Source organism: Cygnus olor, chromosome 20, assembly GCF_009769625.2.
Source record: "Cygnus olor isolate bCygOlo1 chromosome 20, bCygOlo1.pri.v2, whole genome shotgun sequence".
NCBI classification, from domain to species: Eukaryota; Metazoa; Chordata; class Aves; order Anseriformes; family Anatidae; genus Cygnus; species Cygnus olor.
This window is the reverse complement of record NC_049188.1, coordinates 3,497,107-3,516,573: the sequence shown is the minus strand read 5'-3', so window position 1 is coordinate 3,516,573 and position 19,467 is coordinate 3,497,107. Positions and strand designations below refer to the sequence as shown.

The 19,467-nt window shown below is 44.7% G+C and overlaps 1 protein-coding gene across 1 annotated transcript in view; it reads right to left on the bottom strand.

The window, feature by feature from the left end:
- The window catches only part of MYBBP1A (MYB binding protein 1a), a 60,014-nt gene that overhangs the window by 35,617 nt on the left and 4,930 nt on the right, over positions 1-19,467 (bottom strand). Inside the window, exons 8-23 of the mRNA XM_040533000.1 lie at positions 19,305-19,422; positions 16,641-16,930; positions 15,584-15,691; positions 14,878-15,003; positions 13,967-14,173; positions 13,195-13,303; positions 12,698-12,785; positions 11,446-11,597; positions 10,662-10,751; positions 9,994-10,134; positions 9,058-9,222; positions 8,052-8,209; positions 7,092-7,226; positions 5,726-5,834; positions 3,583-3,714; positions 1,682-1,750 (exon numbers count right to left, since the gene is read on the bottom strand). Coding sequence (XP_040388934.1) covers positions 1,682-1,750; positions 3,583-3,714; positions 5,726-5,834; positions 7,092-7,226; positions 8,052-8,209; positions 9,058-9,222; positions 9,994-10,134; positions 10,662-10,751; positions 11,446-11,597; positions 12,698-12,785; positions 13,195-13,303; positions 13,967-14,173; positions 14,878-15,003; positions 15,584-15,691; positions 16,641-16,930; positions 19,305-19,422 — 2,197 coding nt within the window. The remainder of the gene's footprint in view (positions 1-1,681; positions 1,751-3,582; positions 3,715-5,725; positions 5,835-7,091; positions 7,227-8,051; positions 8,210-9,057; positions 9,223-9,993; positions 10,135-10,661; positions 10,752-11,445; positions 11,598-12,697; positions 12,786-13,194; positions 13,304-13,966; positions 14,174-14,877; positions 15,004-15,583; positions 15,692-16,640; positions 16,931-19,304; positions 19,423-19,467) is intronic.

Here is a 19,467-nt window from a genome sequence, read left to right as displayed (position 1 = left end):
CCCCTTACCTTTGGAGCACTGGGGCTTGTCAAAGTCAGGCTGTCAGGAGACCTTTGGTGTCTTTAAGACCCTGAGATAGGACAGCCCTTTCGGTAGCTGAGCCCCTCCGCCTCACTCCCCCAGAGGCTGTGGAGGCTCCAGGGAAGTTATGCCCCTGCTTTGCTCCTGGCATCACCTTGCCATGTACACTCATGTAGCTTCGTCCACATCGGACACCACACCAAAGCACCGAGAACTGAAAACGTGCATTAAGAATCAGTGGAAATATTTTATCTGAAAACCTGACAAATTGGACATTTGATGGGGGCAAGCCAGAATTCCTGAAAAGGAAGCAGTTTGCAAAAAAGTAAAGCTGCAACTCCAAAAGCTTTACATAGCTTACTCTCCACGTTGCCTTTGTTTAAACAGCAGTACATCCACGTTCTCCATCCACACTCCCACACACAGCACACTGCACGTCCTCCCCTTCCCCTCCCACCCACAGATAAACTGGCTCTGGAAACAAAGCTTGTGCAGACAACTGCAGAAGCCCTGAAAAAAGGACAACGCTGTTCCCCGTAGGGAAGTGAAGATACCCACATAAAAGAAGTTGTCTGCTTGGGATGTTGTTCTGGTCTCTTGAGGATAGGATCAAGTATATACCTTATAATTAATTTGTTTGTCATTTGTGTAACACATCCTTATTCCTACCCACTGAGATTACTCATAACTTAATTTTCTCTCTCTTTTTTTTTTTTTCGTGTTGTTGTTGTTGTTGTTTTGTTTAAATCAGAGCCATTCCTATTAGGTAAAAGAGCCTGAAATGCAATTTTCATTGGCAATGAAAAGCAGCCCTAAAGGAAACACATACCTAGATCCCTCCGCTTTCCTTCCAGTGATCAGAAACAATAAAACAGCTATTTATGAAACAGAAAGGTCGATCTAGGATGCATTTCTGCAGGGGACAAATGCACATTACAGCTAGGGGGTGGGAAAGTTTGAGACACAATGCTGCTGGCCTAAAGGGGTTTTGGTTATTAACTGCGTGGAAGACACCCCCACTGCAGGGCACACCGCAGTGAAAATCCAGAGAGGAATCATTCCCTGGTCATGCAACAGTGAGCTGTGCAGTCACCCTGCAACGTTTTATTGATAAGGCTCCGCTAATTTCGTGTTAGTCAGGCACATGCAATCAACCATCAAAAATCAGATCTATAGCACAGGTGGTTTCAAACCAGACACAGAAGCACGTGGCCTAGAAAATGCAGGACAGCTGGAAAGGCGCAGAGCAAGATTCAAGAAGCTAACTTGGTACTAGCATTAGGAGGCAAGGATTATGACATGCTGCATTAATACAGAGGAGCATCTTACCAACAAGAAGGTAATCAAGGAATAAGTGACTGAAGGCAACATTACAGCAATCAGGCTTCAGCCTTGGAAGCTGCAGGCAGTTTTTAAAGGAGATGCTACCAAAGAACCTCCGTGACTGTGAATACATAAGCTGTTTCCACAACTTTAGTCACACACCTCAAGCAGCAAGGTGGTATTTGCAAAAGCTCTCCCCCCGGGAAGCCCAGTTCTCAAAATTGGGCAGCCCTAAAGGCAGCAATAAGCATATTAAGCATCATCTGAACTGCCATGATTAAGCGACTTCCCTGATTGACTGTTTAATACAGCTTTGTTTGCTTGCTTGCTTTCTTACCTGCTGATGTTGCCTGGCTCCCGCTGTGATAGACTTGACGAGAGTGTCTACTAATGGCTTACACATGATCTGTAACAAAGAAAGACCCAGCCTCTTATTAGTGGTTTGCTGACAGAAAGGTTTGTTTTTCAAGCAAAATGGTCTGTATTTTACACAGCTTTTTGAGCAAGAAGAAAACGCCGCAAGAAAAGTGCCCAGAGATCAGCAACAGCTTATTTGAAAATTAGCAGCTTCGCCCACAGCAGCCTGGGTGAAATCTTGGTCACAACAAAATGAGCAGCAAAACTCGGAGCTTGGAAAAATCAGTCAAAGATTTCGCCTCCTGTGTTCTGCTGCTTCTTGATTTAAGCCTGTATCTGCCTGACACTTTATGTAGGCAGTTCACTTCACGCACAGGAACAGTCCCAGAGGCAGAGGAGAACATGCTGAGTTAGAATATCAGAGCTTGGGGAAAGGTCTGATCCCGTGTGCTAAATGGGCAAGAAGTAACTCCCAGGAGGAAAGCCTCTCTAGAGACAGGTTATCTTGAAGTTGCACCCTGCAACATTCTTGATCAAAACAACATTTCCTGAGTAGGGGTTAAAGTCAGGAAAGCTTGCTGAATCTCTTTTCTGTCATAATCCAACAATTTCTAGGCTTCTATACAAAATCCTTTCACCTTTATGGGGAGAAAGAATCCAGACACAAGAAATGAGAAAGCATGTGGATTGCAAATACTTAACTGGCAGACCTCCCATGCTGTCTATCAGGCACTGGAAGGTCTGGCCCTAACAAAACATGGATAGCAATTTGCTGCAAAATTCACTGATGTCTTGTGTAGATGGTTATTTTAACCACACCACCTAAAATGGCTTCTTTTTGGGGGTAAGAAGACTGCTAAAAGAACAGATAGCTCTAGCAAGTGGGTAAAACCCAGCTTTAGAAAGGCCAGTATCTACATAAATCACTACCTTTGTCTTATAAGAGGGATGAGCTTAAAGACTTAAAAAGGCATTTCTGCAAGGAACAGTCATTTGGAATCCACAGGCTCTAGAAGAAACCTGCAGATGTTTTTAAGCTTGCTCTCCAAGTGCACAGCACGTAACTCTCCTCTTCCCCTCATTTCACTACCTCACATAGGTAGTGTCATGGGATGGTGTCCTAAGAAACATGGTATGCAAAAGAACTTTCTCCTGAATGGATTCCCTCCTCATCTGGAAGTACGGAGCATCTTCCCCTATTACACAAACTTGTGTCTCCTCCAACCCTCCCTTCAGACTTCCGTTCTAAAAGGTAGAAGATCCTTGAGAAAGGGTTTCTGGCTGCTGTCTCTACCTCTCCCTCTGACCTAAAAATTGTTGAAGAACCATATGGCATTCAGACCCAAGGGCTGTTTCTTAAAAACTGGCTGTCCTTATAGTGGAGAGCAGCTCTAAGCATGGGTGAAGTCTGCAGGAAATGCCTCAAAGATCGTGGATACTGACACTGTCTGAAGATCCAGTTTGCAGATTAGACTCCAATTAGACTGTACACCCTACAGCCCTCTTGGAAAAAAAATGAGAAGCGGAGCATGCAGTCAAAGCAAAGTTGAACAGAAGTTCTGCATTTGTGCAAGCATTGCCCATCCATGTTGTGCCAAATACTGGTAGAGAATTAGAGCTTTTTGGGGCATCCTTTAAAGAGCAGCCTTCTATCCATCTGCATTCTCCATGCTGTATCCCAATCCAAACCACAAATGAGACCCGTGCCTTTTGCAGCACTGCTATTAAAACACGCAGTATTAAGAGTTTAAGAAGGTAAAAATCTGAGGAAACCCTGCAGCAGTTTTAAAAGCCCACAAAAAATGGCAAAGTTTCTCTCCCTGCTTTCACCAGGCTTACAGCTGTGTTTGGAGCCACCAGGAGACAGACAGCAACACTTACTGGGAAGCGGGTGAAGAGATCGAGAAACATGGAGCTCGTAAGGGCGCTGTTGCGTTTAGTCAGGAACTGTGTCAGTGCCTGCTGGTATATTGCAGTCACTCTCTCCACATCCAAGCAGCCAGTGCTCAAAACCTATGGGGAAAAAGCAAAAGAAAAAAATTTCCCCTAAAACACAAGAATAAATCATCGCTAAATGAAGCAATTTATTTCTACCAGTGCACACATATTTTTCCAGTAGCTAGATATTCTTGGGTAGTTTTTACAATACAGGCATACGAGCTAGCACATACAGCCAAGACAAAACAACAAAGCAGGTCCCAAATGTGCTCTCCTAAGTTCCCATAGCAGTACGACCATGTTACTGAAGCGCTGCAGACAAGCCCTAGTGCTGATCAGGGACCCAGCAATCCCAGAAACATGTAAATGCTCTAATATCCCCCTCTGGTGGGGAACAAGAAACCCAAACACACAACTGAGACCTGCAGAGGCCATATGGACCTAAACTAAGAGCATGGGGTTGAACAAACAGTGCAGCACCACATCCTGACCTTCCTGACTGCTCTCATCTTGCCAGGGAAACACAGCTCTCTAGAATAGAAGGAAGAATTAAGGCCCAGGTGATCAAAGCTGGCATATTCACTATAGCAGATGGGTATTTTGCAAGCCTCTGCCCAAGGAATTTTTCCACAGCCATACAGCAAATTAAAGCCGTGTTAATGCTGTGCCCTGTTCTCAGGTCAAACTCCTACTGCTAGTGCAACCGAGCACAAGCTAGACTGAAGATGTGAGGGTCTTAAGTGTCTACGCTCAGCACTTCCTTGATGTACCCACCTGTAGGGGAAAAAAATTGATCCCTTCCTATGCACATGTTTGCTACAAAAAAATTCTGTGTAGTAACAGGCTTTTCCATAAATCTGGCCACTGCATCGTAGGGTCTGTTCTACTTTCACCTTGAGGCTTACTGAAAAGCTCCAGAACATACTCACAAAGAACTGCTCACTGGAAACATACCTCACTTGTCTCTGGTTCCCTATACAAAACCTTTTTAAGACTCAACACAGTACCAGCAGCAGCACCCAAACTGAACTGTGTCACTTCCCTAAAACCACCAACTCCCTTCAGCTGCTGGCTGTGGTCTCGGACCACAGCCCCATTCCCACAATAACAGCCTTTGCTCTGAAGCTGCACAAGGATGCAGCACGTCTCACCCAACAAGTGGGGTGTTTATATTCTCCAAACATCTCCTCCTTTGTTTTTCTTTCCAGGAAGGCCCAGCACAGAACAAGAGCTGCTTGGATTAGCACTCTTGGTCTCTCACTAAGCCTTAGAAACACTCACTATCTTTTCAGCTGCTAATAATATCTCAGTGTTTGTAATTTCCAGGCCCTCCCCGGTCATGAGGAAGCCCTGTTTATTTTCCTCCCCCCTGAAATGTCAGCGGGATTAAGGCACTAAGCCCTGCACGTAGTTTAAGAGGTTCAGAGGCAAGCACAGGTTAGCTGGAGAAACCCTGCTCCCTGGTTTCTAGTGGAGGGGACTGCACCGAGCTGCCCAACACACAGGGGCACCAAATTCAGAGAGCTGTGAAATTCAGCAGAAACAGCAGGTGAGAGGGAAGCATAGCAAGGCTCCCCAAATGATACGCCTACAAAGCAAAACCAGATGAAGACCCTCCCTGCAAACACCTACCACCGAAATCAGGGCTGCTTCTCTCTCTCTTCAGTCTGAGATTACTCAGTCCAAATCTCTGAGAGAGAGGAGTTCACCCTCATCTACCACTGTCCTGGGTACCCCTGCTCCTCAGCACCCTCCCAGAAAACACACAGACTGCAAAGAGCTTAATGGAAAGACCAGCAAATAAACCAAGAGGGCAACGTAAATACACATGAGGATAAATTAACCCGGATCCGCTGTGTACCAGCAGCCCCTGCTGGCTGTGGGCAAGCAGGCACTGCAAAGGCAGGAGGGTGAGGCAGAAGGGAAGGGGAATGTGACAGTTTATGGCACGGAAAAGAAATTGCAGATAGCTGTCTCTACAGACAGCGGAAATAGGGAGACGGGATAAGCAATGCCCACTCAGCAGAACAGGGTAATGCAAGTTCACTGGCAAAAACACTGCCTTGACAGCAGCCTGCTGTCTTACCTGACAAGCCTGTGGGATGGTGTTCTTCTGCTTCTTTGGCACAGAGACAGGAGCTGGAGACTTGTCAGACACGTTGCCTTTCAACACTTTGAGCAGGTACAAGGAGGCACTAAGAAGAAATGAAAAGGGGGAGGACAGAGCAGTTACCACAGTGCCACTGCAAATCCACCTGAGGGCAGAGCCAGGTGAGGCGGGCAGCCTGTTCCCTACCAAGAGAGGTTAAAGAGCCTGAGAGGGTCCCTTTTTGCAACCTAACCCACTCTTACCAGATTTAAAGACAAATCTCAGGAGGCTGCATCCTTTCGCTGGCTGGCACTGCGGTCACAGACATCTTCACTACCAGCCTGGTTTCCTCAAGCTCTTACTACCAGTTTTGACTAGCACAGCTTTAGAATTCCTGCATTTGCCCAGGATCTGAGAGCCTGCAGAGCCCAGCCAGCGCTGCAGTGCAGCCCTCCCAGCCCAGGCCGCTGCGTGCCTGCAGAACTCAGGTAAATCACCTGAGAGAGCATGCAGACAGCCTGCTACTTTTGAGAAGTGTTGCCTTAACTGTGCATGCACACAGCAGCTCCGCTGGCACTGCCCGAAGGTGTCAGGGAGCCGTGTGGCACACGCAGCCAGCCCTGCACTGCCAGGAATTGCCATGGGTCCTGCGCAACAACAGGCTAGGGGTGCTGCAGGGCCAGCACTGCCCAACGGCACTGGGATGACCATGCAGCATGGTACCCACTACATAAACAGTTGTGTTGAGAAATCCGAGATGGAGTCTGAAAGTCTCCCTGAATCTGCCTGCAAGCCACAAGAGAGCCTACTGGTAAATGGCCTTTCTGTTTTTACCAGGGAACAGCAAGATTACACGTTTCCTAGTAGATACACGTGTGGCTTATCCTAATTCACCTGTAGGCAGTGGCAAAGGAATGAACACTTGTACAGACAAGAGCCACAGTCACTGCTGTCTTCACTGAGCCACCATGGAGACAGGAAACCCCAGGATTTACAGAATGATCATTGCAGACAGACCATAAATTACACTCATCCCTGCACTGAATCACACACAATTCATTACTCCCTGATGAAGCCTCCAGGGAGCACTTCCCATCACCATTAGCAAAGCTGTAAAGACAACTGCTATATCACAGAGCCTCTGGAAGATCATCACCAAAAAATGGACATCTCTGTTTCAAAATGCTTCACACCGTCAGGGTGACTGACTAGTCCTCATTTAAACACACAGGCAGCCAGCTTTCATGGAGTCTCTCACTTCTATGAACTGTTTTAACCAGCAACGTTATCCCTGCTTACAGACCAGCCACAGTCACAACCCTGCCCGCAGCACTGACTAGAGAAGCTCCTTCTTAACACTTACCTGAAATAATAGAGAGCCACTGAGGAATCAGTGTGCTTGCAGGCTTTTTTCACAAGTCTCTCCACAAAGGCGTGCAAATCGTCTTGCAGGGCTTCCACTCTCTTGCAGTACTGCTTAGCTCGGCACAATGAGTTCCTGAAAGAGCATTAAGAACAAACTCAAAGCCATTACCTACAGAAAGAGCTCTGGAGAACAGACGACTATGAACCCTTATCGCTGGGCTTAGGGAAACACATACACAAACATGGTGCTAGCTCTGGGCAGCAAAGGAAGCTGTCTTTGCTGAGGCAAGAACTGCTCTTCACCTTCAAGCAACTTACTCAGGTGGCAAAGTCAACTCTCCTCCAAAGCTCCCACAAAGTGAAACTGGCTGCTTCAAACTCTGCTACTGCAGAACTGCTCCTCAACAGCGGGTAGAAAGCAGCACTGAAAGCACCTTAGAGCAATGCTGAGGATGTCAGGGAGTGGTGTACAGAGGCCACATCACACCCCATGCATTATGCCTCCGTCTAGCTTGTATCCTGCCTCGTTTGTGGTAATGAGCAGTGACAATTTGCACTTTGCCTGTCTTAATAATAATTTGTTGGGAGTTTTGTTCCAGCCACAGCAGGAACTCTGCAAGCGTAGGGAGTTGTCACACAGTCTGACTCAAAGGTCAGAGGCCTGTGGAGGTATTCAGCAACGTGGTACTGTCCCTCCAGTACCAACTGTTTGTTCTGTACGTCTGACACTTGACTCTTGAAGTCCCTTAGACTAGAAAACCCAGATCCTGATTGCTTTCCTGCAGGTTATAGCTAAGCACTGTGTACATGTGTGGATGTTCAGTAATCTAATTTCCCATCGTCTATAAGCATAGCAATTGTCTCCAGCATTAAAAAGACTAATTTCTAGGATTCAGTCAACACTACTGGTGTCTATCAAAAGCCCTCACCAATTAGCTGGAGGATTACGGACACTTACGTGAAGATATGAGCTGTTTTCTGGAGGAAATCAACTTCCTGCTTGTCTGAGTCCGAGCTCATGCACTGTTCAATCACCTGAAGCAGAGGCTCAATGATGTCAAACACCAGGGGGTTCTCTGGTTGCTTACTCAGGAACACTTCAATCAGATCCAGCACCTGCAAACATAAAGTTACTGAGCTGAGAACTAATGCAGGCAGGGAAACACAACAGATCTACCCAGCGCAGCTCCTTCAGACTGGAGTGGGATACATGGAAGGGGTCTGAAGAAAACTGTACTTGCAGCTGAGATCAGTGTACTGATCCACTTGTAATGCCACAGCACTAGCATTACAAGTGGTAGCCACTGCTACCACTTGTAATGCCACAGCATGAGACCACAGAGATTAAAAGTTTGAAACTGAAGATTAAAAGCTGCTGGTTGACTTCAGCCTATTTTTTGCAGTGACATCATTTAGAAAAGCAGTTACGAGTGTCACTGACACCCAGCCAGACCTGCAGCCACTGCAACTTGGCACAGATCCCTGTTAGCTCCACTGACGGATAGCTCTTACCCCAACAAGTCCCCTTTGACCTGCAGACACCGCGTTACCATAAAATCATCCTCTTATTGCCCAGCATCGAAACAAAACTGCAATGAAACCAATGGTCACTACACTAATCAGCCTTTCTCCTAGCTACCCTGACACCAGACATTTCGATACGTGAGCAGCTGCAGCTGTCCCTGGATGCCCAAACACACCCTGGACAGCCCATGCTGACACCAGGTGGCCTCAGGTCAGTATTACAGACACAAATAACCAGGGGGTGTTAACCACAACCCTCCGGAGTTAATGAGCCTAACAAGACAAGAAAAGCTTGGGCTGCAAGGTTACAGGAGAGATTTTGCGTGTTTATTCACACTAAGGCACATCATAACTAATGTTAAGTAGCTCGTGGCTTGCAGTAGGCTACAACCAGCATGCTAGTTCACCAAAGCTCTTTGCACCAGACACAGATCTCATACCTTAATCTTGAAATCCCTCCGCAGGATCTTCTCTTTCCGAATCCTGTCTCTCTCATCCTTCTTCGCCTGGATCCGTTTCTGCTGCTCCGCAAAGAGGGCCGAGATGTTCTTGTCAAGGGCCATCATAGCCTCATCATCCAGATCTTCGTCACTCTCATCTTCTCCCTTTTGTTTTTCAGAATGCAAAAGCTACATGTCATTTCATGTTCTTCAAAAACAGCTCCCACCCCTCACCTGGCTGGGACTGCCCTGACTCTGCAGGGAGAGGAGAACCATGGCCACTTCAGGGCAAATTCACAGTGGGGATGTAGCTACCTCTGGACCCAGAACAGCAATATGGGGAAGGAAAACAGATGCTCAGGCCAATGAGAAACGTAGCTCATATTTCCTGTTAGATAATCCTGGCCACACCGTACCAACACTTAGAGCTAGAGGACTGGGAGAGGAAAGAGGCCTGGGGTTTGGACACTAACTCCCTCTGCGCTGTTTTTCCTTCAATAAAGAGGTTACTATGTTGCTCTGTTCATAAACTTTATAGGAATCATTAAGCCACACTCCAGCACTGCTACAAGAAGGCTCCAGAGTGGCCCACAGGGATCACACTCCTCCACACAGGCTAGCCAACACACACACACCACACAGCAATATCTCAGCGCTTTACTTCACATCAATCTTCTTTATTGCAGGCAGGAAAACAAGTTATCAGGCTAGACTAGGCAAGCAATAGCACTCAAGACACACTAACAATAAATAAAAGAAAAAGTGACTTATTAGCAGAGCTTTCTTTGAAGATCCTGACCTCCTGCATCAAATGCCATACAAAGATGACTGCCAGGCTTGTCACCGCATAAGCTCAGATAAGATGCAGGTGTTCAATAATCTTTCACCACCCCAAACCTCCCGGTATCTGTATCAAGGTAGACACCCAAAACATACCAATACATTCTGTGCTTTGAGAACATTCATCAGCTGAATGCGAAAATCTTCATCAACTTCTTCATTCTTTTCCTCGTCTCCGCTGTCGTTCTCTTCCTCAGTGTCATCTTCATCTGAGGAGTCCTCACTTTCTTCATCATCCTGAGGAAGAAAAGTTCATCTCCTGACCCGTCCATTCTTCAAGCCCTACTCAATTCCCAGGTGTGTAACTGTTCAGAAATAAAAACTCAAGCCTCCCCTCACCCCATTATCTTGCCCACAGCCCTCAGATTCAGGTAAGGACACCTCAGATAACAACAGAGATACCAGATCTTCCAAAACCTTGAATTCGGGTTACTGTGCATCGCAGCAATGATTCAATCTGTGCCTGCCAACGAGAGGCCTATGCTAGTCTCAGGATGCAGTCATTTTTTCTCAGGAAGTCTCACCTACTCAAACAGCCATACCTACAACAGCATTTTCCTTCAAGCCCAAGAGACTAATAAACATGTACTTCCAGCAAACCATTTCTGTGTTGCACATTTAAAATAAATCTTAATAGAACAACAGCTATTTCATTCAAGACAGAGAAATGCAGTTACGTCTATTACCACAAATCAGCAGAAACATTATTTTTAAATGGCAAAAGTCTGAAAAGTATTTGGCACAGGCAATGGCCCATCAATTACCGTGTCCTGAGCAGACTTGAACTTTTTGTCTGATTCTTCCATCACAACAACAGCACTTTCTTCATCCTGATCTTGGTACGGATCAAGAACCTGCAGAAAATAGGAATTGTTTTCTTTTTTTTTCAGTACTTTGTTTTGGTGCCTTTGTGTGTACAACAGACATGAATTTCAGCACAGCCAGAGAGCTGGATGATGACATAGTAAGTAAGGGCATTCAACTTTCTGGCTTGTAATATCATGTCTGTTAATATGTTAAGTTCTTCCTTCTATAGTAACAAAAAAAAGTGGAGAAAACTGAAGATGTCAGAGACAGATCAAACATTTTCATTTGTTACAAATTAAGTATTAGGTTCATCCTATAAAGTACTTGACAGCTGATCTCTGCAACCTATAATACTCTCTCAGTAGACACTGCTTTACTCAGTGATGTGACCAATGCAGATTTTCAGTGCCAGTTATTTTTACCACCTCTACACTTAGCCTTTCTAGAAATAAAGAAAAAGTTACCATTGATACTCACATATAAAACCTAACAGCTATACAAAATGTCTCAGGAATTTCTTCAGCCTAAAACTACTAACAAATACAGCCTAAAACTAGCAGATCTCAGGCTCCCACAAAGAAACTGTCTGCAAGCTGCTTTTATAATTCAGCAGCACACGTTATGACAGACATCTTCTAAATCGAGAAGGCTTTTATTTAATCCCAAAATAGAGACACGCTTCTATATCTGTTAGGGACAAGACAGGCAAACGGTACAATGCCCTACTAATGTCTCACTTACATCCAAGATCAGCTGCAGGCCGTTCTTGGTCAGATTAGGGCAAATGCGTCCAAACACGCTCTTGGAGATCCGACGTATGAGCAGGCTGGGCTGGGCAAGGAGGGAGAGGAGGATTTCCACAATCACCTCAACCCATCCCGGCTCTGTGTTCTCTGCACAGGAACAAACAAACAATGACAGGTAGGGGCAAAACCACTGCACTGGCCCAGCAAGAAGTGGCTGCAGATAAATTCACGAAGGAAAAAAAAAAAAAGAAAAAGACAGCACTTACAGATGCTATTTGAACTACTCATTCAACAACACAGACCAGAAATAATTGAGTGTGAAGCTAAAGACTGCTGCTGTATTGGAAAGGCTACTAACCATAGGGAGAAACGCACCTGAAATTGTCTTTAGGCCACTGCAAAGCCTCACCAGGTAACAAACTTATTGTTCATTTAATCTTTACTTAGATTAGCAGTTCTGCAAGTCATAGGACACCTACTTGGCCACATTAAAGCGATCAGCAGTTAGACAGCAAAAGTACATGATTTTTATAGTGTTTCCAGTGAAACCAGGAGTCACAGTAGCCCATGAGAAGTGCTGAGTTTTAAGAGTGGCCCATTAGTCTGAAAGTTTTGGGCTGTTAGTCCAAAAGTTAGGGAATCCTGATATACATACAACCAAGTCACCCAAAATTACAGCTTTTATTTTCACAGTACCCACAGATTTACAAAGGAATTTAAGGAGACAATAAGACCATAGTTAGAGAGAAAGTCGTAAGAACAAGACAGGTTCTTTCCTGCTCAAGTCCCGACCTATCTCTGCAGGCTCAAAATGAGACCAGGCTAAAGCAGCAAACAGGCTGTATCCACACACGGGACACATTTAGATGGTCCAGAACTTGAGCTCTGAAAGCAGCAAGTTTCAGGCCTGCTGGCTGTATTCAGCAAGCTCTCAGGCAGCACAGAACAAGGACTCAAAAGGACTGAACTCCCTTGGATGCTACTCAAGTGAACCATAGCCAGCCCTGAAGCCCACCTATTCTGTAAAGGGCACCCAGAAACACCACCAAACAGTGATGTGGATGGCGAACTGGGGCAAGAAATTTAGAAAGACAAGGGAAAAGAACAAAGGAGAGTCTCCTGGGGACAACTGAATTAAGCCAGAAATTATGAAGTTAGAGTGTTTCACTAATGTAGAACTGCCATTTTCTGTCTTTTGACAGAGCATTACCAATCCCACCCCATTTCTTTCTGCAGAAAGGACTCACCAGTCTTTTTCTTCTTTGGTTCCTTGCTGAATGCCCTCTCCGTGCAGTTCAGAAGGTCACTCAGAAGATCCATTGTTTCAGACGGATTCTGTTCAATCACATGCAGACAGTAAATACCCTCTCTGTTAATTCCCCACTAACAACAGCAATGCAAGAAACATATCCCAAATATAAGGATCTTTCTAAACAGGTACTGATATTAAAATCAACTACTACAACTCCTCTGCAGAAGAAAATATGAAACTAAGAAGAAATTACTCCACTCAGCAGCAAATCAAAGGCAAAAACAATGCTCAGGCCAAGCTTTGCCCCTGTAAGTTGATGTCTACAGTCAGTGTAAGAATCAGAGTTTATAAGCTGCCAATTGCCCATTTTTAGGAGCCAGAGGCTGTGGAAGATTGGATCTCTGAACAGAAAAAAAAATCTGCAGCTGGGTGTTCAGAATACCCAGCTGTCAACTTATTTTACACCATTCAAATATGCTTCAGAGATCTTACCTTGAAAAGATGAATGGCCATTAGAAGCAGAAATTGCTGAAAAGCAAAGATTTTGGCACTATCTGCTTTATTTTCCTTCTTCTGCAGGTTCTTCACAGACTGAAGTGTTCTGAAGGAAGAAATCTTTTTGAGTCTTTCACAATTACAACAGCAAATTCTCTCTTATGATCAGACTAAAATCATGACCAAATCTTCAGTACTGTCTTCTGTACTCAACATTTAATTTACAGATATTGGATGTATGTAAAGTATACAATCTTAACCCAACAATAGCATCTCAGCCTCTGTGTGGCTTACAAAAACCTCTGCACTTGGGCACAGGCTATATTCCTAATACTACAGCCAAGGCATAGAAGACCTTCATGGGAAATCAAGCTCAGAAAAGAGCACCAGAAAAGAGTCACTGGGAAGTTAGAACAGGCATTATTAGGAGAAAAGCTCAGCAGAGTTGCTAATGTGTTTGGGAGAGAGACTATGAGTGAAAATAGAAAAGGGCATGGCCACCTACGCACAGTTAACACGCTGGGGGAACAAAAAGGAATTGGGCGAGGAGAAACAGGAAGGCATCCTGATACCCAGTGCCAGGTGCAGGATACTCAAAGGGAAGAAACAGAACTGCCGCTGCCTGTGAAATGGTTCTGCTACAGCAGCCAGAACAACAGGAGGACAAGAGAATACAGGCAAAAGCTTTTACTGGCCCAGAGACTAAGACTAGGGCTTTTTTACTTTCCTCACCCCAGCAACCCAGAACCCAGCTTCCCAAGCCTCTCACCTCTCCCAGGCATCTCTCTGTTCCTTGGTAAAAGGCTTCACAGCTTTGACGTACTTCTCACTGGAGAGCAGCTCATTGGCATACTCAACAAGGAGGAAGATCCACAGCTTCCCATCTGCAGTTACACCATGGACGTGCTTCTCCCTCAAGGCTGCAGCCTCTGCTGTATCCCCCAAAACGCTCAAAGTGTTTAAAGTCTGAAGCAACCTGCAAAGAAAAACAGTCAGCATGTTATCATCAGAGGAACAACATGACCTTCTCCATACTGCCCTAAATAACGCCCCAAGGCAGAGCACTCCTCAGAACTCTGGTCACTCCCATCACTCCAGATTTACAGGGCCTAAGTTTCAAACCATGCATGTATCCAAGCACAGCTCATTGTCTCAGTGCCCCCAAGGACACCGTACACTGTCTATTATTCTTGTCCTCAGCTGTTTCCCATTCTACGTCCCATCTATTTTGCCTCTACTGAGGTTACAGCACCAGCCTTGGCAAGTACCTAAGGGTGTCTGTTGCTATATGCCTGTTTTAGTCTCATGAAGAGCGGACAGAAAGCCAACGACAACCCATGCAACCCCATCAGCTCTCTAGGGTCCTTTCACTTCTAGCTTGCAACAGAGACAACAGAAAACATATGAGAAAAAGCATTCTGAGTTCAATTCTACTTCTACCTGATGATCACACACATACTCAGCAAGTTTGCCATGAAAAAATGTTTCTACTGGAAGTTTACGATCTTTGGGAAATCTGCCTAGGATCTCCTTAAAAAAAGCCATTCCCTGTTCCTAGAGTCAAAGTGAAACACTCCAGTTGCAGCGCAGAGGCCCAAAACTCTTGATGTGCCACTTGCAGGGTGATTTTATCCCGGGAGAGAAATTTCCAAGCAGAGGGCATGCAAGCAAAACCCTTACCCAAAGAAGTAGTTTGCTGCCAGTGAGTGAGCCTGTTCATCTAGGGGCTCTGATATAAGGGCATTTGTTTCCGGTATTTGGGAAGTCTTTTTCTTAGTCTCAAAGAAAGCATGGAAGAAGCAAAACCTAGAATGGACAAAATGAGAAAAAATTAACAGCCAGTTTGGCCATAACAGAGCAAAAACAGCCCATGTGTGCAAAACCAAATAGAACACACCACCACATATTTACCAAATGTTTTTCAAGCCATGAAAAATACCACTATCTACATTAAAACCTTTTCCTCAAGGTACACAGGGTAAAAAGAGAGAAGGATGCTCATGACTTCACAAAAGTGAAGTATCAACACTTGAGGCCGCACAATACAATACTCAGACTGTCACATCTGGGCCATATCCTCCGAGACTTTCAAAGTAAAAGGTAAATACCAGTGACATCCTCAAACAGCCTAGGTAAGCAGGAATTTAAAATTTACTGAAAATATATAGGACCAAGTTGATCATAAGGGCATAAATGAGAAGAGTTTGTCCAAGTTCGCAGAATGTATTTTAAAAACAGAACCTAGTCTTCTAAATGACTAATGTTACGGAATATTGCCATGTCAGTTTGCCCAGTGCCATGGGAATTGTTTAGCTGGAATACTGCTGGAGAAATAACCAGAACTGTTGCAAGCACATGTGGCATTAAGCCTTTAAACCATTCTCACCTGGAAATATCCATCACAAGGTCCTCTTCTTTCTTCACAGGACTTTCAATGATGCTCATAAGTCGGTGGATGATCCACTTCCTTAATCGAGCAATCTTATGTTGTGTTCTTTCAGTAAGGAAGCAAACACAATCAGCAGTTTGAACGCTACACTGAAGTAAACACAAACCTCACAATCTACTGCAGCAAGAGGTGGCTTTCAGTGTTAGTGTTGCTTTCTTCAGTAAGAAAGCAACAAGTAAGTAAGCAGATATACAATCTTCCCAGTTTTGCTTTACACTATGCAAAAGATAACATATTTACCCCACTGAGGAGCTACACAGTTCACTGATGACACTTCAGGAATTGAATTAGTCCACCTCTGACCTCACTCTATGGGCACGTAACACGCACACACACAGTGCTCTACCAGCTTATGTCTCCTTTGGAAGAGCTCCCTGTCCAGGTAACCCAGTATCCACAGCACCAAGCTGGGATATTCAGTGAGAAGCTGCGCCAAAGTGGAGGACAGAGCTTTCTCCTGGGAAATTTTCCTAGCTGGAAATTACGACAAATGCCTACAAAGGACGTAAGTATTTACAGGACACTTGAGACACAAAGTGGGTGCTTTGCTGTGGGCCAAGAAGCTAAGAGCACTCAAGCCAGTTAAATATTCAAACTCAGATAAAAGGAATACGCAATTCCTACAAAGACCTGAGAGTCTGTAGTGAAAAAGGAAGCCACTGGGGACTTTTGCCTTTTCCCAAAACAGTTGTCAGGGCTAGAAAAGCAAGAGAAAAGGCTTTTCTGGCCATCCAGTCTGTTTTGATCAGGGAACAGACTTCTGGCTGGTTCTCAGAGCGTTTGCTCCTATGTGCAGAGCTTAATTTTGTCCCAGACAAAGAGTCAGATGCTGGGCCTAAACCTTCTGGGACAGAGGAAACGGAACAGGAAACAACTGTCAGCTCATGGCAAGGGAACCAGCAAACTCTGGCTGTCTGACCCTGACATCACACAGGTAGCTACTCCAACCACAAACAGAAAGAAAAAAAAGAAGGTGCATCATCAACATACTCACTTGTTTACATTTTCTGGGTTCTGCTTCTGACGGCTAGTTGAGAAGTCTAAACAACAGCCCAAGTCTGGCCTAAGGAACATGTCTTTGAGCCAGTCAATGTATTTCTGCAACGCCACTGGCTGCAGGTGTCTGACTACCCTCCAAATGCTGGGCACCACTGGATAGCCTTGATTTGTGAGAGTAGAGAAGCCGATCATTACTGCTAGCTGCCTCTCCGGATCATCACAGCTGTTCAGAAATGCATCTACGTATGCTTCCATCTCTGGAGCAAATTTAAATCGGTCTGGAAGCTGAAAAAAAAGAGTCAAACAAGTAGGTTAAGAACCTTACACTGAGTCTGAGTATCTTTATGACCACAAACCACTGTACAGATTTCATTGCAATAAGGAAATTAAAGTCACATGCCTGAATATTTGTCATACAATTAGAAGGGATCAGAAAAGTCACCAATTTCACCTTATGGTCTTCCTCACGCAAGAGGAACCACTGTAAGCAACCACACGATCCTGGCATGTACCTCAACCCTTCAATTTGGGCTTTCCAACCAGTCAAGCTTCAGCAGGCTGGACCATGTGCTGGCCAGTGCAGTGAAGCTCTTAGGCTGATCACTTCTTTTTATGGGGATGAGCTCAGGATGTTACTCACACCATCTGCCTTACACCTTCCCTCGATTCAGAAATTCTCCCACATTATTTCTGGTCTCCTCTATCAGCCCGGGAGCCTGCTGACCTACAGTGCACAGAACAAATCCCACCCTCTCTCCCTGAAGTGCTGAGGCATTCTGAAAGGAGGGGGAGTTGACGTGTTTAACCTAAAAGACATGTCCTAAAGTGTTGCTGTTTTGTGCTAAGGCCTATCCTCAGTGCTGCCACTGATCCGCAAGGTGTGCAGCTGGCAGAGTCTTGGCCCTTGGAACACTGTCCAACAGCATGCACCACCGGGACACATCTCATCTCACCACACATCCCATTTCAGCATGTTTTTTCACAGCCTACAGTGTTCATTCCCACTCATTTGTTCTGGAAAAAACAGAACTTTAACTGGTGAAACCTTGAAGAGGGCAAGCTGTGGCTTCACTCCAAAAATGAAACTTTTGTAAATCAATAAAACAACTTATCTGGTATCACAACGTCATAAGCAAAATAGCAACCTAGCAGGAACAGGAACGGTAATGAATGTTTAGCGAACGCTAGTCTTAAAATAAAGAGTTTATAGATTTCCAATTAACTACAAATCCATCCAACCATAACATAAATACTCCAGCAAGACATTTCACACAAAGCACAACTTCGCAAGGTCCTGCTTTCCGTGTATTTAAAACTCCATACACGTGTGTCAGTATGAAAGCTGGGAGAAAAACTCCGGGAGATTCTGCCGTAAACAGGCTAATAACTCACAACAGGGGGTTCATCAATCATTTCCCAACAAAAGCAAATCAAGTACATTTGCTTGCTTGTTTAAACAAAAAAATAGATCCAGTAAGATAACTGTCAGTCAATATCAGACTCAAGCTTTGTCTAGTTTCATTTCCAAGAGCAACCTGAATCCCCTAAGAAAGTACAAGATTATAGAATTTGCTTTCCAAAATAAACAACCTCTGTCAAGGAAGAAAATAAAACAAAATCAACAGCAAAGAAAATCAAACTAAGACCTTTCCTACTTCTTCATCAAAAATACTAGGGTTTTCTCTTTCTGTTTTGTGAGACAGACATTGCATTCAGTGGATTTGCACGTTTCAGACAGGAATTAAATTAGCAAATCTTTTGATGCACACGGGAGAACACAGCCTAGTTCACCGTGGAACAGAAAAAGAAGCAAGATACAGGAAAACAACCAAGCCAGTGGATAAACCCTGGTGAAAGTTGCTTCATATACATGGGCACCATGGTAATCATTATTTTCAGAGCAAAAATGCACATCTATTTCTGCTTTGGTAATAGAATTGAAAGACTACAAAGTCCTGTCCCTCCCAAGAGAAGGCGATGATTTTGGGGCCTACATCAGAATATTTAGGACTAGGATAGCATGAAAAGACAAGCCAAAGCCCATTTTTATTGGTATTCTTTGATTTTTCCTCCCTTTATTGCAGGGGTTTTGTTGCTTGCTTGCTTTGCAGGAGGGAAGGCAGAGGACGTCCAAAATCCAACTCTCATATTGCACTGAGATGTGCATATTGAAACAAGCACTAAAATACACAAAAGCATGAGTTGTCCCTTTTTGTCTTTGCTTTCAAATGTTCATGCAACACCCAGCACAATGACAGACAAAAAGGAGCTTCTGGACATGCAAAATCAAAAGGCCTGTCAAAGGATGACACATGACGTTGTCAATATGCTGAGGGCTGCCCTTCCTCTGCTTCCCCCACGGTGAGAGCTTTCTCGGCAGTACCAGTGGAAGCTCAGTGCTGAACAATTTCAAACTCCTTAAAATAAGTCTGAATAGCAATACACAAATAGACAATAACAATCAAAAACAGCCTTACTCAGCCTGTTGCAAGCAGCAGTCACACAATAACCCTACCTTTAGTAAGAGGCCAAGGTCTAAATCACATAAACTTACTTTTAATACAAGACGTGTAACAGGAAAGGTGGGCAGGGGTTGAGGGGAGGTTCTGCTCAGAACAGGGGCTTTAGGCCTGAGCACAAGTACTTTCAAAGGACCTACCTGAGTTGTTACCACATGTTCTCCGTAGAGCTGCATCACCTTCCCTTTGAGAACCATCTGTAGCTGATCCAGGGACAACAAGGGCAGAGCGCTCCCCAGCAGTCGGTAGCACATGTAACTGAGCAGAAACAAAGAACATTCTCTCAAGTTGAGCCACAGCCGT